General features: G+C 44.6%; 1 protein-coding gene across 11 annotated transcripts in view; it reads left to right on the top strand.

Annotated features, from left to right (window-relative positions):
* The window catches only part of EVI5 (ecotropic viral integration site 5), a 147,938-nt gene that overhangs the window by 72,896 nt on the left and 55,220 nt on the right, over nucleotides 1-19,822 (top strand). For all 11 annotated transcript variants that reach the window (XM_075003390.1, XM_075003386.1, XM_075003393.1 and 8 more), the window contains 2 exons: nucleotides 891-1,037; nucleotides 18,103-18,198. In XM_075003390.1, coding sequence (XP_074859491.1) covers nucleotides 891-1,037; nucleotides 18,103-18,198 — 243 coding nt within the window. The remainder of the gene's footprint in view (nucleotides 1-890; nucleotides 1,038-18,102; nucleotides 18,199-19,822) is intronic.

Here is a 19,822-nt window from a genome sequence, read left to right as displayed (position 1 = left end):
TTGGCTTGTATTCACCCAACTTAGAGTGGACATGAGCAATCACTCGAAGCAGAAAAGACAGTTACCTGTTCTGTAACTGGTGTTCTTCAAGATGTGCTGCTTATGTTCATTCCAAAACCCTCTTGCCTTCCCTACTGTCAGAGTAGCCAGCAAGAAGGAGCTGAGCAGCGGGCTGGGAGGTGTTTGTCGGGCTGTGCATATATTGGTCGTCATCTTGGCGCCAATCCAGGAGGCGCCGCACTGACCTTTATGGCTACTGGCTAGGGCAAAAAGCTTCCAGCAACTGGACATGCGCCCACGCACACCCAACTTGGAATGGATATGAGCAACACATCTCAAAGAACACCAGTAACAGAGCATGTAACTGTTTTCTAGACTAGACAAACAAGAGCCATTGATTGATTCATTCATTTTGGAGACTAAGTGTATATGTAGCATGTTTCTGATTAGATAGAATTATAACTGTAATTTTTACATGAGAATTTTAGTATAGAATTTTTTAAACATCAAATCTGATTTAAATAAAAATCTATTTATAATTTTAAAAACATTGAATTTTATTCACCTTGGCATCAAACAAGTTACTAATCTTAGTGTTATATATATATATTAGAATACCTCAAATTTTGCATACGCTTTGGGTCATAGTTATCAAAGTGTAGTTGCATTATTTTCTCATTTAAGATGAACATTTTTAATTTCAACATATCTCAGAACGCTTCTTGGTCCAAAACACACACTTTTGAGTTACTGAATTTGTAACTAAAACTGATTAGAAAATCTCTTTAAGAAGTCTAGGGGAAGAAATAAATGCTTTTGTTGCCTAGTTACATAGGGTATGGTAAGACCTTTTCAGACTCACTAATTTAACTTCTTTTCAAAAATTTCAGAACCAGATCAACAGCAACCATTTACGAAGGGCAGAGCAAGAGGTCATCAATCTACAAGGAAGAGTTCAGTATCTTTCTGCACAGAACAAAGGACTTCTCGCTCAGCTAAGTGAAGCAAAACGTAAACAAGCAGAGTCTGAGTGCAAGGTAACGAGCATCATGTACGCACAATTCATGTGTAAAATATATATTCACATTCTTCGGTCTTCCTTTCCACAAGAGATCTATATGTCCAGCTTTATTTAGACAATGAAACTTAACAAAATCAAAATTTTATGTTCAGTGAGCTAGTACCATCTTGGATTCATCATTTACTGAAAAGACCATTGTTTTGCCAGATGTCCTGTAATTCGTGGACCTGTGAAGGCTAACTTTTTTGAGTGGAACCACACTTGAAAGTAAGCTATTCTGTGGGAAAGGCACTGGCTTACACAACAGATTCTGAAAGTGGTTTACTCAGACATATCTGATTGCTTACATGACAAACAAGTTTGTGGTACCTTCATTCTGATTTAACAGACTCGGTTATAGCAGTGTGAAGGGTCACGTGGGTACAATTAGAGCAGAAAGAACATGTCTTCAGGGTATAAGTGACTATACTTATTGTCCAGTGGCAGTCTGTCTTTCTTTCAGGTGTACCCTGTTGGTCAATCTGTGTTGAAGAAGGCTAAGATAATACAGAGCTTTTTTGTTATGGGCAATTCACCAGAATAAAAAAAGGCTTTCTTTTGTTTTGTGTTTTGTTTTTGTTTAATTTCAGGTTCAGTTTGCAGTGTTCATACTTCAGAAGGAAAAAATAGCGATCTTTTTAAACTGCCATACCAAAATTACACACACAATAAACATGGAATCCTGTGAGGTGCTTTTAGTTACTTCCTTCTAAAACCATATTTAAAAATTATCATTACTCCTCACCTAAAACTGAGACCGTTTAAACCACAAGTTATTCTAGATTGTGTGTGAAAATTTTTCCATGTCAGAAGCTGAAAATAAAAGTTAAAGATGGGTCTTGACTCGAATTAGTTTTAAGTACACCTGGGTGGTAGGATTCTGTTAGTAAACTAAAATACTGAATGTATTAATATCTCTTTTATGGCAGTTTGTAGTATTATCCAAAAGAATAGCATAAGCAGCATACCACTAATCAAACTAACATCAACCGTCAGTTGTACACTGTTTTCACATACGGCACCACCTTCAAATGTATCTATTAATATGGATTTTCATTATCAAGTATAAATGGGTTATGTTTATGCTTAAGTCCCAGATGGATTCATCCAGGGCAAAGTGGAAAAAAACTTCAAGAAAACGCCATTTAATTAAAACGTGTACTTACAGGAAGAAATAATGTGTACCCAAGTCTACATAAGGCTGTAATTCCATCAAAGGTTTTTGATGACAGTATAAACCAGGAGTGAAGTTTGAGTGGTTTATCACTGTCACTAAATCCCAGAGATGAAATTACATCCTTGTTAATATGTATAGTTTCCTTACAATATCACACAAAGGGGAAAATACTGAAATGTATGCATGTTTCAGTGTGATCTCTTCAGGATAATACAGAAATTAGCCAATTCAGCTGGACACTAAACTGTGCTGACCTAGCTTTTAATCATCCAAATCTGAGGTGCAGTGTGTTCACCAGTTCTGTCTCTTAACCGATCTCCTAATTAACTTCATTCTGCAAATGAGGAAATTTTTATGCAGCTTCATTTGGTTTTAAAGTGCTAACCATTTCTCTTAACTATTCTTTAATCATTCTCCTCTAGGAAATTTAACAACTCTTTAGGAGGATTTTCATTTTTCCTAATGTTCACATTGTACTATTGCTAACCTTTGTCTTTTCTAATACGACCTAAAATTAAGTGTAATTGTGTATTAAGGTGCAGTGGAATTTGACAAGTCAATGCATATTAAATGTCAGATCTGTGTTTTCCTGACTAAAATTCACAGTTTATTCTGTGTGATAAGAATTGGTTTCTGTTACTGAATCAGTTATTGCTTTCCATATGTCTCCTTACTTGGTGTTCACAAGTGCTCTATATATTGTCATTTATACACTAAGAAGTGCCACTTCCCCACTTGTAAATTCTTTGTTCCATGAGGTTTAATAGTACTAGTCATACTAGGTTTTTACTAAATAATAATACAGAGATCTGGGGTATCCTTTTCATAAAACAGGAACACATTTTGAGTGTCCTTTAATCCATATTCTGCATTAAGATTTTTGTATTTATCCTCATCTGGATAATTGGCATGGAAAACCTTCCTCTGAAATACGCTGGGATCAGAGGCTGATGGATGCTCAATGCAAGCAGGTTGTCAACTACAGGTTGTACCTCCCTTATCCAGCGTGTTTGGGATCTGTCAGGTCCTGAACAAGAGAATTTTACCAAATAAGGGAAAGTGCCAGACTGTCCTCAGTCACCAGCCTCATTTCCCTGGGGTTCTGGACCTAGCATGAACTCCCAGAGTCTGCCACGGGGCTCCAGATAGCCCCTGTCCTCCCACTGAAGGACAGGTGGGGATTCTGCCTCCCGTTGCTGCAGGGCACTCGGTGACTCCAGTTCTTAGCACCTCACTGCAAGAGGGCTCCACTTCCCAGCCCCCACTACTGCAAAACGAATGAGCACACAGGGTCTTAGCCCCCACTGCCATAGAGCAGGCAGGGGCTTCAACTCCTGGCCCTGCAGCAACTTCCCAGCCCACCCTGCTGCAGGGCAAAGTGGGAGGGCTCAGGTTCCAAACCTGGGCTGCTGTGGTGCACGCAGGGGCTCCAACTCCTGACCCCTGCTGCTGAGGGGCTCTGGTTCCCAGCCCCACAGCAGCATTCTGGTCTCTGCTGCTGTGCAGCAAGCAATGGGGCTCAGGGGCCTGCTCTGTACTGCTGTGGTGTAGGTGTGGTCTCCAGCTCCTGGCCCCTGCTGCTGGAGACTCTAGTTCCCAACCCACATCAGCCTCCTTCCCTGACTGCGGCTCCTGCTCCCACTGCCTACTCCCTCATCTGGCAACATCTGAGGTCGTTATGGAGAACAGATGTTGCCAGATGAGAGAGTACTGGTTTTGAGGTGGAACCTGTGTAAGTCTTGTGGGAAGTGACCTGAGAGGGAAACACGGACTACAGTCTGGGATAGATCCTGGATTTTGGATTATAACCATTAGTCCTTGAGAGGTATATGAAGTTAGCATCATGACTTGCTTCACAAACGGACACTTGTAATCTGAGATTTGTCACAATAATGTTAACATTAAGCTGATCTCAGTTTGGTGCAAATGCATTGAATCTGTTCAGTATTCTGGTGCTTTATCTGAACCATTACATTGAATGTAAGCTTGAAACAGGGCCCATATCTGAGTTTTTGAGTAGAATGTGGTGTATGAATGTCAATATACAAGTTTATTTTGCAAATTATATTAATATACATTTGTGATTAACTTGCTGAAGTAGGGCAGTCCTAATGTAACTTTACCTCCTTTTTCCTGTGCTCCAAAATCCTTTCCTTTCTGCTTTATCATGTCATTCATATCTCTTTCCTGTTGTCCCAAAACCCTGATTTGCCTCTTGCTTCTTCCTTTCGATAAAAAAATGCTGTGTTTCTTTACCTCAAGAAGCAGTCGCTTTACTCTATTTTCCAACTACTTCATCTGTTTCTTTAATCTCTAAACTCCAGCACCATTTGCCAATAATGTTTATCAAGCTCTACTTGGACCCTTCATTCCACTGAAATTAGTCTGACTACAATCTCTCACTCCTGTCTTGGCCAAAATGTCTGGCTCTGTTCTTAATCCTTCTTCTCTGCTTATAAAACAGGCTGCTTGCTCTTTCTTGACATCTTGCCCTTCCTTGGGTATTTGTTCTCTGCTGGCTCTTCTACCCTTTTGATCACTTTTTCATTGTTTCTCAGTGGATCCTCCTATTTTACAGGCAGCATGCTGGCTCCTTCCTTTGACCAACTTCTTGTTTTACACCTTATTCTGGCTTCTTGCATTACTTCAGCTACCACTGGTATGTTGGTAGGTTTGAGAGTTCTGTCTGCTCTTAGTCAGTTCCTTCCAACCCATCCCACACCTGAGCCTGCCTGTCTGACATCTTGGATGTTGCACTACAAATTTAAACATAATGTGGTCCAAACTGAGTTCCGTATCTTTACAGTCCATATCTTCCCTACTTTTGCTTTATTTTACTGTTGACAATACCCTCACGTTTCTTACTTCCCATGATGATGTCTATTGCTCATTGCCAAGTAAGATAATCTTCCATGGAAGTTGTAAGTCCCCAGGTGACTGATAAGGCCTAGCCTTAAGGCGACCATATCTTCCCATCCCAAATACAGGACAGGGAGATATGGGGTGAGGGGCAGCTCCTCCCATCTCTGTCAAGCCCTGGGGAGCTGGGAAAGAGGTGGCAGCTGCCAGCTTCCCTGGGGCCCAGGGCAAGTGGCAACCCCTGGTGCTCCCCTCCCCGCTGGGCAAGCAGTAGCTGCCCAGGCTCCCCCTTGCATCCCCAAGGCTTGAGGTAATGACTTCTGCCTTCAGCTGTGTAATGGATGGTCACTGTACCTATCCTTGAACCACAAGCTCTGTTACAGTGAGGACAGCTCTTTCTAGGCATGGCAGGAGGCAATTGACCATGGCTGAAAACCAGTCTCTCCTTCCTCCTGCATCACTTGTCAGTGGTCAAATGCAAGATACCATTGTGTACAACGTCTCTCCATTTTGAGTGATCCTGGGTGAGTGCCTCCCAAGTGTCAATGTCAATATTACACTTCTTTAAGTTATCCTTCAAGTATTTATAACACTTAGATTGGCCTCCTGTGTTACAGTACCCTTCTTTTAGCTGAAAGAATAGGACCTGTTTTGGGAGGTGATGGTCTGGCATCTGGACTGTGTGAGCAGTCCAATGGAGTTACTGATGGATGATCATTGTCTTGATACTAGTGGTCTTTACTTCTTCCAGAATATTAATGTTGGTGCGTCTGTCTTCCAATTTGATCCTCAGGATCTTGGCGGAGGCAGCATTTGTGATACTTCTCAAGGACTTTCAAGTGACGTCTGTGGGCTGTCCAGGTTTCAGACCTGTACAACAATGTTGGGAGAATAACACCTTGATGATCAAGTTTGGTATCTGTTTGACTGTCATGATCTTCAAAAGCCCTGTGCCATAAATGAGCAAAGGCTGCATGGCACAGCTCAGACAGTGTTGGATTTCTATATCAATATGTGCCTTGGATGAGAGATGACTTCCAAGATAGAGGAAATGGTCAACATTCTCCAGTACTTCTCCATTTATTTTAATAGATGGAGCATGTGTTACCTCATTTGTTACCCCATGTGGAACTCCAACATTTTGTGGACATCCATAACAGATGTGGTTTCTTCAGTGCCATTAAGGCAGTCTACGAGCCAACTTGTGGTGTGAATCCCCTTTGCTCTAAGGAGGGAGCCCTACTTTTGAAGGACAATGAAGCCATCGGTTTTTATCTGAAAGAACATTTTGAAGATCTTCTTAATTAACTCCCATGGTTGCAAATGAAGTCCTTGAGCTAATCCCCAAATGACCTCCTAGAGAGGAGTTGAGACCCTCCCAATTCGCATAAAGTACACAATGCCATTAAGAAAACAAAAAGCAGTCAAGTAGCACTTCAAAGATTAGCAAAATAGTTTATTAGGTGAGCTTTCGTGGGACAGACCCACTTCTTCAGACCATAGCCAGACCAGAACAGCTATTCTGGTCTGGCTATGGTCTGAAGAAGTGGGTCTGTCCCACGAAAGCTCACCTAATAAACTATTTTGCTAGTCTTTAAAGTGCTACTTGACTGCTTTTTGTTTTGATAGTATATAGACTAGCACGGCTTCCTCTCTGTTACTAATGCCATTAAGAGGTGAAAAACAAGAAGAGGCATCTGGTCTAGCTGAAATCTTGGTGGTGGACCAGAGCCAATTCGGCAGCTTTACCTGTTCACCCTTAAAAGCTGGATAAAGGAGGAGATGCCCAGTGAAATGAGGGACACCCTGATTATTACCCTCTTTGAGAAGGGGGATAAAGTGGACTGTGGAAACTCTCATGATATCTCCCTCCTTGTCAAAGCAGGCAAGGTTGTGGCACAGTTCCTTGCAACTTGCGTTTTACCCTTGTCAGAAGCAACTTTACCAGAGTTCCAAAGTGGTTTCTGACCTTGTTGTGGACTGCGGATGTGATCTTCACAGCATGGAAGCTGCAAGATAAGTGTTGGGAGCAAACCTCAGCACTGTAGATGGCTTTCATTGATCTAACTAAAGCCTTTGATTCAGTGAATTGCCATGTCCTCTGGATTGTACTTTCAAAGATGGGATGACCTGATAAATATATCCATGTCCTAAAGTTGCTTCACAACAACATGAAAGCGACTTTTGAGAGTAGTACTGGCTCCCAGAGTGAATCTTTCAAAGTACAAACAGGAATCGGTCAGGGCTGCATCTTCGTGCCAACCATATTTGTGGTTTTTATTGCCTTCATTCTTTACCTAATTGCTGGGAATTTATGAAATGGATGGAAAGCTGTTCAGGCTTAGGCTGAAAGCTCAGAGTAAGATTTCCACAACATCAGTCATGGAGCTTCAGTATGCTGATGGCAATGCAGTTTTTTGCTTCTGAGAGGGATCTTCAGACTATCTTGAATGTGTTTGCTGATGCTTGCACATGGCTTGGTCTCATGCTCAACATCAAGAAGATCAGAGTGCTCCATCATTTCTCATCAAATGAGGAGCCGAATGCCCATAAGCCTAGATGTTTGACTCCTGCTTTGTTCCACATATCCAGGCCACATGTAGAGCATTCTGTAACATGTTTGTGTGTGCCTTCCCTTTTGGTTCATACAGCTAAACCTTTTGTTCAGTTCCTCATCTCCGAACTCAGTGATTCCAGTGACCTCCCTAATAACATCATCATCCATTTCCATTCTATTCACAAAACAGCTGGTAGAATCTTCCTTATCTTCTGTTGTAAACACCTTTCTGGGGGGCCTCTGTTTGCTCCCACTTTTCCACAGCTTTTAGTCAAGACTATTCACAACTCTGTTCTGCTTGTCACTTGCTCTGCCAGCAATACCCCCTTTCACTACCACCTGTGCCTATATTTCCAACCATCCTTTTCTATTTCACGCAGCCTTATATTGGAGTCCCCTGCCTGAACTGAGCTTAAAGAGCAAACGTTGACTTCTTGCATTCCTCCAAGATCCGCCATCTCCATATTTATGCTGTTGAGTAGTAATGCATAGGTTGAAGGGAAGTTCAGTGTAGTTATCTTTAAAAATATGCATCATGTGTTCAATTTATATAATCTTGATTGCATTCCTCTTCCTCAAACAGCATGTGTTTGTTTTAGATTGGAAGCCAAAGTCTGAGTGGTAACAAAAAGTACAAAGTTTTTTAAGTCAGTATTTTGTAGCAGAAAGCTTCTTAGAATAAGTTTATAAGCTACATGCTGCTGTTACATTTTCCAGTATGTTTCCTGCTCAATTATAAAACTTAATGCACACAGAGAGTGAAATTTTTTGCAAGGTCTCCGAGCAATGTCTTTTTTCATATTCACATTACCTGTTGTGGGGAGAGCACCGATTTTTTTTTTTTTTTTTTTTTTTTTTTTTTTTCCCCCTGCCCCCTCCCATTTTTTACCCCCACTAATACCCGAACATGTTCTCAAGCCTCAATCTTCATTCTTTCAGGTGAGAATTGAAGGGGTTGCTGTGTACAGAAGCAGTTTTCTTGAATTTCTGGAGGGACAGGCATGTCCAATGACTTTTTCAACCAAGCAAAGCAATCTTAAAATAATTGCTACATGGTAACCAGAAAAACCTCATGACTTTATATAATCTAAATCTGGGAGTTTCCTTACTAGCACAACCTGGTCATCAACGATAACCCCATTGGAATAGAACGAGAGGTGGTTTTTTGAGTGATTGCTCATGTTCATTCCAAATTGGGTATGTGCGTGTGTGCTGGAAGCTTTTTGTCCTAGCCAGTAGACATGGCAAACAATATATGCACTGCCCAACACCACCACTTCACGCCCACTGCTCAGTTCCTGCTCTCCATGCTGCTGGTCATTGGAGCACTTGCTTTCTCTGCTCAAATCTTTAGCTAGTAGCCTATTGTAATGTAAATATTTCTTGAATATTAACTTATTAGGTGCGAAGTGCTCTGGTGCCTACCTGATAGATGGTGGCCCAGTTTCAGGTGCCCTGTAGTACGGCATCGGCACCATCCCCAGCACGCATGACATCAGCGCTGACTCCGATGACCCTGCTGTGGTTGTCAGAGTTGGACTCTTTCTACTCGAGCTTCAGATGGAGTGGGTGCTTGAGAAGGTCACACCATAGTCATCACTCAGACGATACGGGTTGGCCACCAGCTTTGCAGGCGACTCAGCAGTGGAGTGCCTTTAACAGTGCTGGGGGCCTTGCCAATCCCATGCTCAACACTGTTGGCATCACTGGGCGCCCCACCACTGGAGCAAAGACAGGAAGTGTCGATCAAAGTGGAGCCGCCTGCTTCTACCTCGTTGTCATAGACCTCGGCACCATTGTTGGCACCATTGCAGCGGGACTGGACCCCTTTGGTGCTGGCGCCATCTGTAATTGTACCTCTGGGGCTGATGGGGCAGGCACCAGCACCAGCCCAACTGCAGGGAGCAATAACAGTGCTGTCTGCGCCTCCCATGGCGGGGTTTTTGGGCCAGCCAGTGCCTATGTTAGCTCTGCCTATGGTGCCCCCTGGTTTGCCCATAATTTCCAAGGGGGGCAAAGTGCCTGAACAGGTCTCTACTGCCCTTCCCCTCCAAATGGAGGCGCAAGGGCTATCATCTTCTGCTCCGGGAGAGGTGATGGTGGGCCCATAGGCCTCGCCCATTTTGGAGGATGGCAGGGCTTTTCAACAGCTCCTTAGGAGAGTGGCCCAAAATTTGGGGGTGCAAGCAGAGAAGGTACAGGATGAAATGGACCCTGTTATGGACGTTTTGTCCTCTGCAGGCCCCACCAGGGTGGCTCTGCCCATAATCAAAACAGTTGCCACTATGGCTAAGACTGTCCAGCAGACCCCTGCTTCTGCCCTTCCTACAGCCCATAGGAATGAGAGACAGTACTTTGCCATCCCAGGGCAATGAACATTTGTTCACGCACCCCCAGATGCTGCTAACCATAGAGAGCACCAAGGGTTCCAGGGTCTCTCCCTGAAAAATAGAGAATAAAATAAACAGTTGGACCTCTGTGGGAGGAAGGTCTATTCAGTGGGGAGGTGTGGGGGAGGTTGCAATTAAGAATTGCTAACCAGCAGGCTCTGGTTGGCACGTATGCCTATAATACAGTCAGCACCCAGTCTAGGTTCTCTGAAATGGTGCCACCCGAAGCCAAGCAGGACTTCATAGAATCATAGGGCTGGAAAGAACCTCAGGAGGTCACCTAGTCCAGCCCCCTGAATCAAGCAGGATCAACCCCCACCAGGTCGTCATCCAGGACCTTGTCAAGCCGGGACGTGAAACCTCCTGGGATGGAGAATCCACCACCTCTCTAGGACTCTAGGCAATGCATTCCCGTGCTTCACCACCCTCCTGGTGAGGTACTTTTTCCTAATATCTAACCTACACCTCTTCCCTCTTCAACTTCAGACCGTTACTCCTTGTTCTGTCATATGACACCACTGAGAACAGTTTCTCACCCTTCTCTTTAGAGCTCCCCTTCAGGAAGTTGAAGGCTGCTATTAAATCACCCCTAAGTTCTCTCTTCTGTAAACTAAACAAGCCCAAATTCCTCATTCTGTCGTCATAGGTCTTGTACTCCAGCCCTTAATCATTTTTGTTGCCCTCCACTCCAGTATATCCACATCCTTTTTACACTGGTGGGCCCAAAACCGAACACAATATTCCAGATATGGCCTCACCAGTGCCAAATAGAGGGGAATAACTACTTCTCTAATTCTGCTCAAAATGCTCCTCCTAATGCATCCTAGTATGCTGTTAGCCTTCTTGGTTACAAGGGCACACTGTATACTCATATCCAGTCTTTCATCCACCAAAACCCCAGGTCCCTTTCTGTTGTACTGCAGCTGAGCCAGTCAGTCTCCAGCCTATAACAAAATGCTTGGGATTCTTCCGCCCCAGGTGCAGGACTCTACACTTCTCCTTGTTGAACCTCCTCATATTTCTTTTGGCCCAGTCCTCCAATTTAAAAAGGTCACTCTGTATTCTCTCTCTACCCTCCAATGTATCTATCTCTCCCCCTAGTTTTGTGTCATCTGCAGACTTGCTAAGGGTGCAATCCAGTCCCTCACCCAGGTCGTTAATAAAGATGTTGAACAACACTGGCCCCAGAACCGAGCCTTGTGGCACTCTGCTTGAAACTGACCACCATCCAGATATTGAGCCATTGACCACTACCCTTTGGGCCTGACCATCAAGCCAGCTTTCTACCCATCTTATAGTCCAAGGATCCAAGCCATATTTCCTTAACTTATAGGCAAGAATGTTGTGGGAGACTATATCAAAAGCTTTGCTGAAGTCAAGGTATATCACATCCACTGACTTCCCCATGTCCACAGAGCCTGTTACCTCGTCATAGAAGCTAATCAGGTTGGTCAGGCGGGACTTGCCCCTGGTGAATCCATGTTGGCTACTTTTTGATCATTTTCCCCTCTTCCAAGTGCTCCAAAATGGATTCCTTGAGGATCTCCTCATTATTTTCCCAGGGATTGAGGTTAGGCTGACTGGTCTGTAGTTTCCTGGATTGTCCTTCTTTCCTTCCCTAAAGAGGGGCGCTATGGTTGCCTTTTTTCAGTCATCCGGTATCTCCCCTGGTCTCCAAGAGTCTTCAAAGATAATGGCCAAAGGTTCAGCAATGACATCTGCCAATTCCCTCAGTGCTCTTGGGTGCATTAAATCCAGACCCATGGATTTTTGTACATCTAGTTTTTCTAGATGGCTCAGAACTTGTTCCTTCTCCACAGATGGCTGCCTTCCACCGTCCCATATTGCATTGTCTAGGACCATTGTGTGGGAGTTGACTTTGTCCGTGAAGACTGAGGCAAAAAAAGCATTGAGTAATTCAGCTTTTCCTACATCATCTTCATAGCTGTGGTGGAGGAGAACAAACTGGTTCAAGGGCGGCCCTGTAGGCAACATTGGATGCTGCAAGTGCTGCCACAAGGGTTGTTGCCTCTGAAGTGGCAACGCTCAGGGAGGCTGGGTTGCAGGTTTCTGGTCTGCCTCATGAGGTCCAGCAGACGATCCAGGGCCTCCCCTTTGATGGCCCTACTCTTATTTTCAGATCAGACAGAGAAAAGACTGCATAGTCTGAAAGACTCTAGAGCTGTTCTCTGCTCCTTGGGCCTACATACACCTGCCAACCAACACAGGCATCTTAACCCCCGTCCTCGGCAAAGACGGTTTCTGCAGCTGCAAAGGGATGGCAGTAGAAGGCGGAACAGGATGGGCAGGCGCTGTTCAGGCCAACAGCCTCAGGGCCACCAGAAGGGCCCACAGGGACCCAAGCCACAGTTTTGATGGCACAGTTGGAAACGTCGAATCGATCTCTCCCACTCCAGCATCCCTGCGTTTTTTGTTCCGCCTGTCCCCCTTTTACTGTGTGTGATGCAGCATCACCGCAAACTGTTGGGTCCAGTGTGTGGTAGAGAGGAGATCCAGTTCTCTTCCTACCCCCTTCTCAACTCCCTTCCCTGTCCCTTTTCAGGGACCCCTCTCGTGAGACCCTACTGCGGCAGGGATTGCAATCCCTCACGGGTTCCAGGGCCATAGAATTGCAATCCCTCACGGGTTCCAGGGCCATAGAAGACGTTCCTCCCAGGTTCAGGGGATGGGTTTTATTCCTGGTATTTCCTAACTGAGAAACCAAAGGGGGGCTTGATACCCATCCTGGACCTCAGAGGTCTCAACAAGTTCATGAAAAAGATGAAATTTGACATCACATGCCTGGGTCTCCTACTCCCTATGTTGGAGCAGGGGGATTGGTTTGTGGCTGTTGACTTACAGGATACACAGATCCATATTTCAGTCAACCCTCTTCCCAGGAGGTTTCTCAGGTTTAGGGCAGGTGGAAACCATTATCAGTTCACAGTCCTGCCTTTTGGTCTGTCTGTGGCTCCAAGGGTCTTCACCAAATGCCTGGCAGTAGTAGCAGTGCACCTATGCAGGCGGGGGCGCAGCTGTTCCTGTAGCTGGATGACTGTCTAGTCAAGGGTCGTTCCAGGGAGCAGCTGATTCTGAATGTACAGTCGATCTGTCAGACCTTTGTAAGCCTCGGTGTCTTGCTCCAGGAGGCAAAGTCAGCATTGGTCCCATCTCAACCAATAGAGTTTGTAGGGGTATGACTGGATGCCAGGTGTGCCAGGATGTTCCTGCCAAACGTCAGGTTCAGGTCAATTGGGGGCCCTCATCCGAGACATCCTGGCAGTTCTCACCATGCCGGCCAGGTGCTGCATGTGTTTGCTGTGTCACATGGCAGCGTGCACCTTCATGGTACAGCACACGAAGTTAAGGATGCACCCTCTACACCTATGGCTGTCGCCAGTATATTGCCCTGTAAGAGACAGTTTAGGATACCTAAATGTGGGGGAGCTCACGGCCATCAGACTAGCATGTGGAACTTTCAAGGCCAATCTGACAGGACATTGTCTGTAGTGACTGACATGCAACATGACAGCAATGTGCTATATCAACAAATGGGAATGCACTTTCCTCTGCCCTGTGTCACGAGGCCATGATGCTCTGGGACTTCTGCATACAGCTCTTCATGCTGCAGGCCCCTTTCCTGCCAGATGTGCTTAATTCACTGGCGGACCAACTCAGCAGGTCCTTTATGGGTCACGAGTGGTCTCTCCACCCAGAGGTCGTTCATTCTAGTTTCTGGAGGTGGGGGTATCCCCAGGTAGACCTGTTTGCCTCCCACCTCAATGTGAAATGTGGGACATTTTGCTCCTACCACAATCGGAGCCTGGGGTCCTACGTAGACATCTTCATTGTCCCCTGGTCGGGCAGGCTGATGTATGCCTTCCCTCCAATCCTACTAGTTTGCAAGGTCCTCCTCAAGATTCACTTAGAAGGGGCATTGTTCATCTTGGTGGCACTGGAACAGGCCCGTCAGCACTGGTACTTGACCCTCCAGCACCTGTCGATCCGCAAGACTATGTTGCTGCCAATCTGGACGGATCTCCTGATGCAGCAAGAGGAGAGGCTGCAACATCCCAATCTCCAGTCGCTGCACCTCACAGCGTGGACGCTCCATGGCTGAGGGACTGGGAGCTGGCCTGTTCAGATCCCATAAAGGAAGTATTGTTAAATAGTAGAAAACAATCCACAAGGGTGACTTATTTGGCTAAGTGGAAAAGGTTTTCGGTGTGGGTGCCTCACAGAGGGTTCTCTCCCTCGCAAGCCCCCATCCTGTTGATTTTAGATTACCTATGGGGCCTGGTACAGGAGGGCTTGTCCCTATCCTCGGTTAAGGTGCACCTAGCTGCTGTCTCTGCCTTTCACCCCCATCGTGGAACGTCTTCCGTGTTCTCAGACTCCTTAGTCAAAAGGTTTCTGAAGGGTTTAGAAAGAATCAGGCCCCAGGTTTGGGCACCACTGTCCCCGTGGGGGTCTCAATTTGGTGTTAGCCAAGCTTATGGGGGCCCCCTTTGAACTCCTGGCTACCTGTTCCCTGCTTTTCTGAGTTACAAAACAGCGTTTTTGGTGGCAATCACCTCAGTCAGGAGGGTATCTGAGTTGAGGGCACTTTCAGTGGACCCCTTGAACACAGTGTTTAGGCTGAGACCTCACCCCGCATTTTTACCCAAGGTGGTCTCTGCGTTTCATGTTAATCAAGACATTTCCCTGCCAGGCCATCCGGTCTCCCCCCAGCAGATTTCCTCCTGGATAATGGTGTGCATCAAGGAGAGTTGCAAGATCCACAGGGGTTCCTCCCCTGCCGTTTAGGGCACACTCCATTGAGAGCGCAGGCATCGTCTGTGGTGTATTTGTCAGAGGTGCCTATCCAGGACATCTGTAGGGCAACCACCTGATCCTCAGTTCCTATATTTACAGCAGGGGAGTTGGGCGGTGCATTTATTTGTTGCCATATTGGTACTCCAGAGGGTACCACACTGACCCTGTGGCTCCTGGCCAGAGCAAAAAGCTTCTGGCGACTGGGCGCGTGCCCGCACACACCCAACTTGGAATGGACATGAGCAACACATGTCGAACACCAGTTACAGAACAGGTAACTTGTCTTTTTTCCATTGTGGTATCAGGGCTGCTAGTTTCACACATGATCTGAACTATTTCATTTTACATCAGCTAAAAGTGTAGGTGAGGTCTTTTAAATTTGGTTCAAGCAGAAATGCTTTGAGCCAAAGGAAAGATGGCAGCATTGGAAACGAGAAGGTACAAAAATTCTGTATCAGTGTTTGGGAATGATGACCACAACAGTGTTAATTGTAATTGTTGTAGAATCTCCACCTCTGGAGATTTCTAAGAACAGGTTAGATAAATGTCTCTCAGGGATGGTCTTGACGGTACTTGGTCCTGCCATGAGGGCAGGGGACTGGACTCGATGACCATTTGAGGTCCCTTCCAGTCCTAGTATTCTATGATACATAGCACCAAAAACTCAATATTTAGAAAGGACATATGTGAGTGTTAGGGCCAGGGGGAGAGGAACAGTAGAGACTATAGAAAGTCCTCAAGGACTATGTCAAGTCTCGTACCTGAAATGGTGATGGATCATCATTTCCCAAATGAAAATTTGACAGTAGACACTTTGAAATGTAGCGAAGTGCTACCTGAAAGATTTTTGTATTTGGGCTACATCAGCATAACTCTCCTGAAAACTGGAAACCAGCTCACTGTGACTGTTAAATGGTGGGTCAGATGTTCCAGTGGGCGACCACTGAGTAGTGCTCACTATTCAGGGTTGATCTCTTCCTTTATGGACCTGCGTCCAGTGTGAAGAGCTCCCTGGTTAGACCTCCCTTCCATATATTTCACAAAGTCAATGCTCCTGCCTGTAAGTTGTTCAGCTGTGCACACCTCTCTGGGATCCTATCCTCTTGTCTAAAACTTACTGCATCTGAAATGTGCAATATCAGGATTAATTAAGAGAAGGGTATATCTGAGTAAATGTGAAGTACTTCAACTATATACAAAGTCAGAATAAACTTTCTTGAACAGCCTTGATCCCCCAAAAACTTTGTTGTCTCCTAGACTGATTGTCAGTCTCCTGTCAGGCGGGAATGAAAAGCTCCTTTGTAGTGTTACAACCTTGTTGCCTGCTATTGATGTACAGTTTAATTCCTTGATTTTACGCTCCCCCCCCACCACAACCCCAGGTATGAATCCTACTGAGCAAAGATCTATTTGACTAGGATGAGGCTTCTCCATGAAGAGAGCTAAGGTTTTTATTGGTACTCTTCCCATTGCTGAAGTGAAACAAGCAGCATCTTCTGGTTCTCAGAAATTAGCTGGTTCGTTGTTCGTTCCTCAGTTATTTGTCATGAAACTGTCCATTGCTGCGTACAATCAGTGTATTGGTCTCATTATGAATAAGTGACCATACTTCTCACTTTAGCTAACAGCAGATACAGACTTATTCTGAGCACTTCAAACTTTATCAAGAACTTGAAATGCCTGTCAGCGTGTTCCTCCTGTTGTATCTGATCAGCGGATCATGGGCTGTATGATGAGTAATCTAGAATTGTTTGTAATCAGCACAGTCAGATTAAAAATAATCTAGTTACTGGTAGGGCTATTTTCTGCTTTAAGGTAACTCAGCACACATTGAGTTGCCTGGGTGAAAGGGAGGGCAGAATATGGCACTCAGCCTAAATTAGATGTATAGTTGGACTAAGTAACATTATTACATTTGTTAATGCTACAGTTTTCATCACTCTGACAAATACAGGTAGCTAATGTAGTAGCACTGGTGCACAGTTCCTGTGTAAGAATTTAGAAATATATCCTTTTATTACATCAGAAGCAGGAGGGAGTATAAAGACTAGAAAAATGAGCGATCTTCTAGTAACAAAATCCGAAATTTAGTTGGATTGCTGACTGTAAAGTTTATAGTCAAGTAATGAGGAAAATCTGAGTCCATGAGTGATGGGAGACAACTGATCTGTATTGTTTACAGGCTTCACATAACAAGGTCCAATTCAAAATTACTGTAATAACTCTTCTGGAATAAAACAGTTCAAAATGTAATTAGGTTTGACTTTGATACTACTTTTACACATCTTAACTAAAATAGAGCTAGAGTGAAGTTAGTATGTTGCAAAAACACTGAAAAACATCAAGCAGTAAACTCTAATAGAAGAGAGTCTCTGAATTTAAGGTAACTTATTTTGTAGACTTCTAAAGATATTTCACACAATATCCCTCTATAGAACTTTTGTGGTCTGAACTAACTTTCATTACCATTCCATTATGTTTTAGCGGAAAGATTGTTTAAATTTAATTTTTTGATTAACTTGAAGGTCAAGCGGCTATAATCTAGAGAGTTGTACACTTTAAACACCACTGGGCGATAGGTGTATGACTTGGATGCTTGATTAAAAGGATTTAATTCTACTGGTTTGTCATTCGTGCAGATAATCCAGCTTGGTGGTAACGTTACCAGTTGCCTTATGTGAAATGAGTCAGGTGAGTGGGCATGCGTCTGTCAAAGGACTGCCTTGTTAGCACTGGAAAACCAATGTTATAATTGCTATGGAGACTAAGCTTTTCACAGATAAGGTTGTGCTTTATATGCCAAAGAGTTGAGGTTTGCAATGTTACTGTCCATGCTGCATTCTTCTGCGTATGAAGAGAAGACTTCACCTGTGCTCTTAATCTAGTTCTTTTTCTGCGTATTCAAATCATTCCTTCCCTCACTCCCAAAATAAAGGGAAGACAAAAAACAAGAGTTGAGGAATGGGAAAGGAAGGAGGCAGGGCATGGAGGAAGAGTGACATCTCTCATTTGATTTGCTAGGTATAAATCAAGTTATAGCTACACTGCAGTAGAACAACCATGGCTGGCCCACGACAGCTGACTTAGGCTTACAGGGCTCAGGCTGCAGGGTTGTAATATTATTCTATGTAACTATTCAGACTCAGGCTGGACTCTGGGAGCCTTTCCCCCGTCCCTTCGCAAACCAAAAATACCAGAAAGTTCTCTTGATTTTACAACATAGCCCTGTTCAACTCTTTTTCAGAGCAAGGAGGAGGTGATGGCAGTAAGACTCCGGGAAGCGGACAGCATAGCAGCAGTGGCAGAACTCCAGCAGCGTATTGCTGAACTAGAAATCCAGGTAACAAATGATACTTGTAAATGCTGAAAGAGTAATGAAGCACTGGTCCCCTCCTTATTTCACATTATCACTTTTGTTTGCTCCCTTTTCCTTCTCACCTAAGCACCAGGCCATGCTGCTGTAATGTCGGGTAAGGCTGCACCTTTGAATATTTTTTTATAAATAAAGACCTTGTGTTTCCCAGGTACTTTTCTGGGAGGTTAATTACTGCTGCCACACATTTCCTCTTGACATCTGACTTGCAGGTTTGCCTTTCCTGACTTTCTCAATGTAATGTAAATGTAAACTACCGCTGAATAGTAACAGAGGGGAGCCGTGCTAGTCTATATACTATCAAAACAAAAAAGCAGTCAAGTAGCACTTTAAAGACTAACAAAATAATTTATAGGTGAGCTTTCGTGGGACAGACCCACTACTTCAGACCATAGCCAGACCAGAACAGACTCAATATTTAAGGGACAGAGAACTAAAAACAGTAATCAAGGAGGACAAATCAGAAAAAAAAAAAGATCAAGGTGAGCAAATCAGAGAGTAGAAGTGGGAGGGGGAAGATCAAGAATTAGTTTAAGCCAAGGAGGCAGACGAGCCCCTATAGTGACTCAGAAAATGCCCATCCCGGTTGAAACCATGTGTTAATGTGCCGAATTGGAATATAAAAGACAGGTCAGCCTCCTCCCTTTCAATAGTGGTGTGAAAATTTTTCTTCAGTAACACACAAACTCTTAAGTCATTAACAGAATGGCCCACTCCATTAAAATGTTGACTAACCAGTTTGTGGATCTGGAGTGTTTTTGTTTGTTTTGTGCCCATTAACTCTTTGTCTAAGGGAGTTAGAAGTCTGTCCAATGTACAAAGCAACTGGGCATGGTTGGCACATGATGACATATATGATGTTAGTTGAGGAACATGAGAATGTGCCCGGGATTCTGTGAATAACCTGGTTAGGTTCAGTGATGGTATTGCCAGAAAAGAGATGTGGACAAAGCTGGCAGCGGGCTTTGTTGCAAGAAAAGGTTCCAGGACTGGTGCTCCTGGAGTATAGACTGTGGCTGTTGGTGAGGATTTTCAAAAGGTTGGGAGGTTGTCTGTAGGAGAGAACAGGCAAATTATTTTGTTAGTCTTCAAAGTGCTACTTGATTGCTTTTTTGTTCTACCACTGAATGTTTGAGTCCAGTCACCTTTACTGTTTGGACCAATTCTGTTGCCAGGCCCAGACATGTAGGCATTGTCCTAAACCCAAATTTCAATTGTCTAAGTGCTGTATATTGCCTGGGGAGCTGGCAGATTTGCCAGCCCCCTGGGCAAGGTCGTGGGGCTTGGCTCCGCACTCCTGGAAGAGGTGGGACTTCAGGCGGAAGGGGAGGGACGGGGGCAGCCAGCGCTCAGTGTTTTATGGAGCACATTGTGTGGCTCTCTGTCAGGCTTTAAAGGGTCTGGTGCTCTGGCTGCTGCTGCTGCTTCTTTGACTCACTGGAACCCGGGGCAATGGTCCTCTTTGCCCCTTCTTGTCAGCAGGTCTGATACTGCTTAACCTCTCCTATCACAGGCTTGCACTCCCCATCGCTAGAAGTACCTGAGTGCGCCTTCTTAGGCCTTTGTTTCAACTGCCTCGCTCAATATGTAG

The sequence above is a fragment of the Carettochelys insculpta genome, chromosome 9, assembly GCF_033958435.1.
Source record: "Carettochelys insculpta isolate YL-2023 chromosome 9, ASM3395843v1, whole genome shotgun sequence".
NCBI classification, from domain to species: Eukaryota; Metazoa; Chordata; order Testudines; family Carettochelyidae; genus Carettochelys; species Carettochelys insculpta.
The sequence above is the reverse complement of the archived record's forward strand: the minus strand, read 5'-3'. Positions and strand labels throughout refer to the sequence as shown.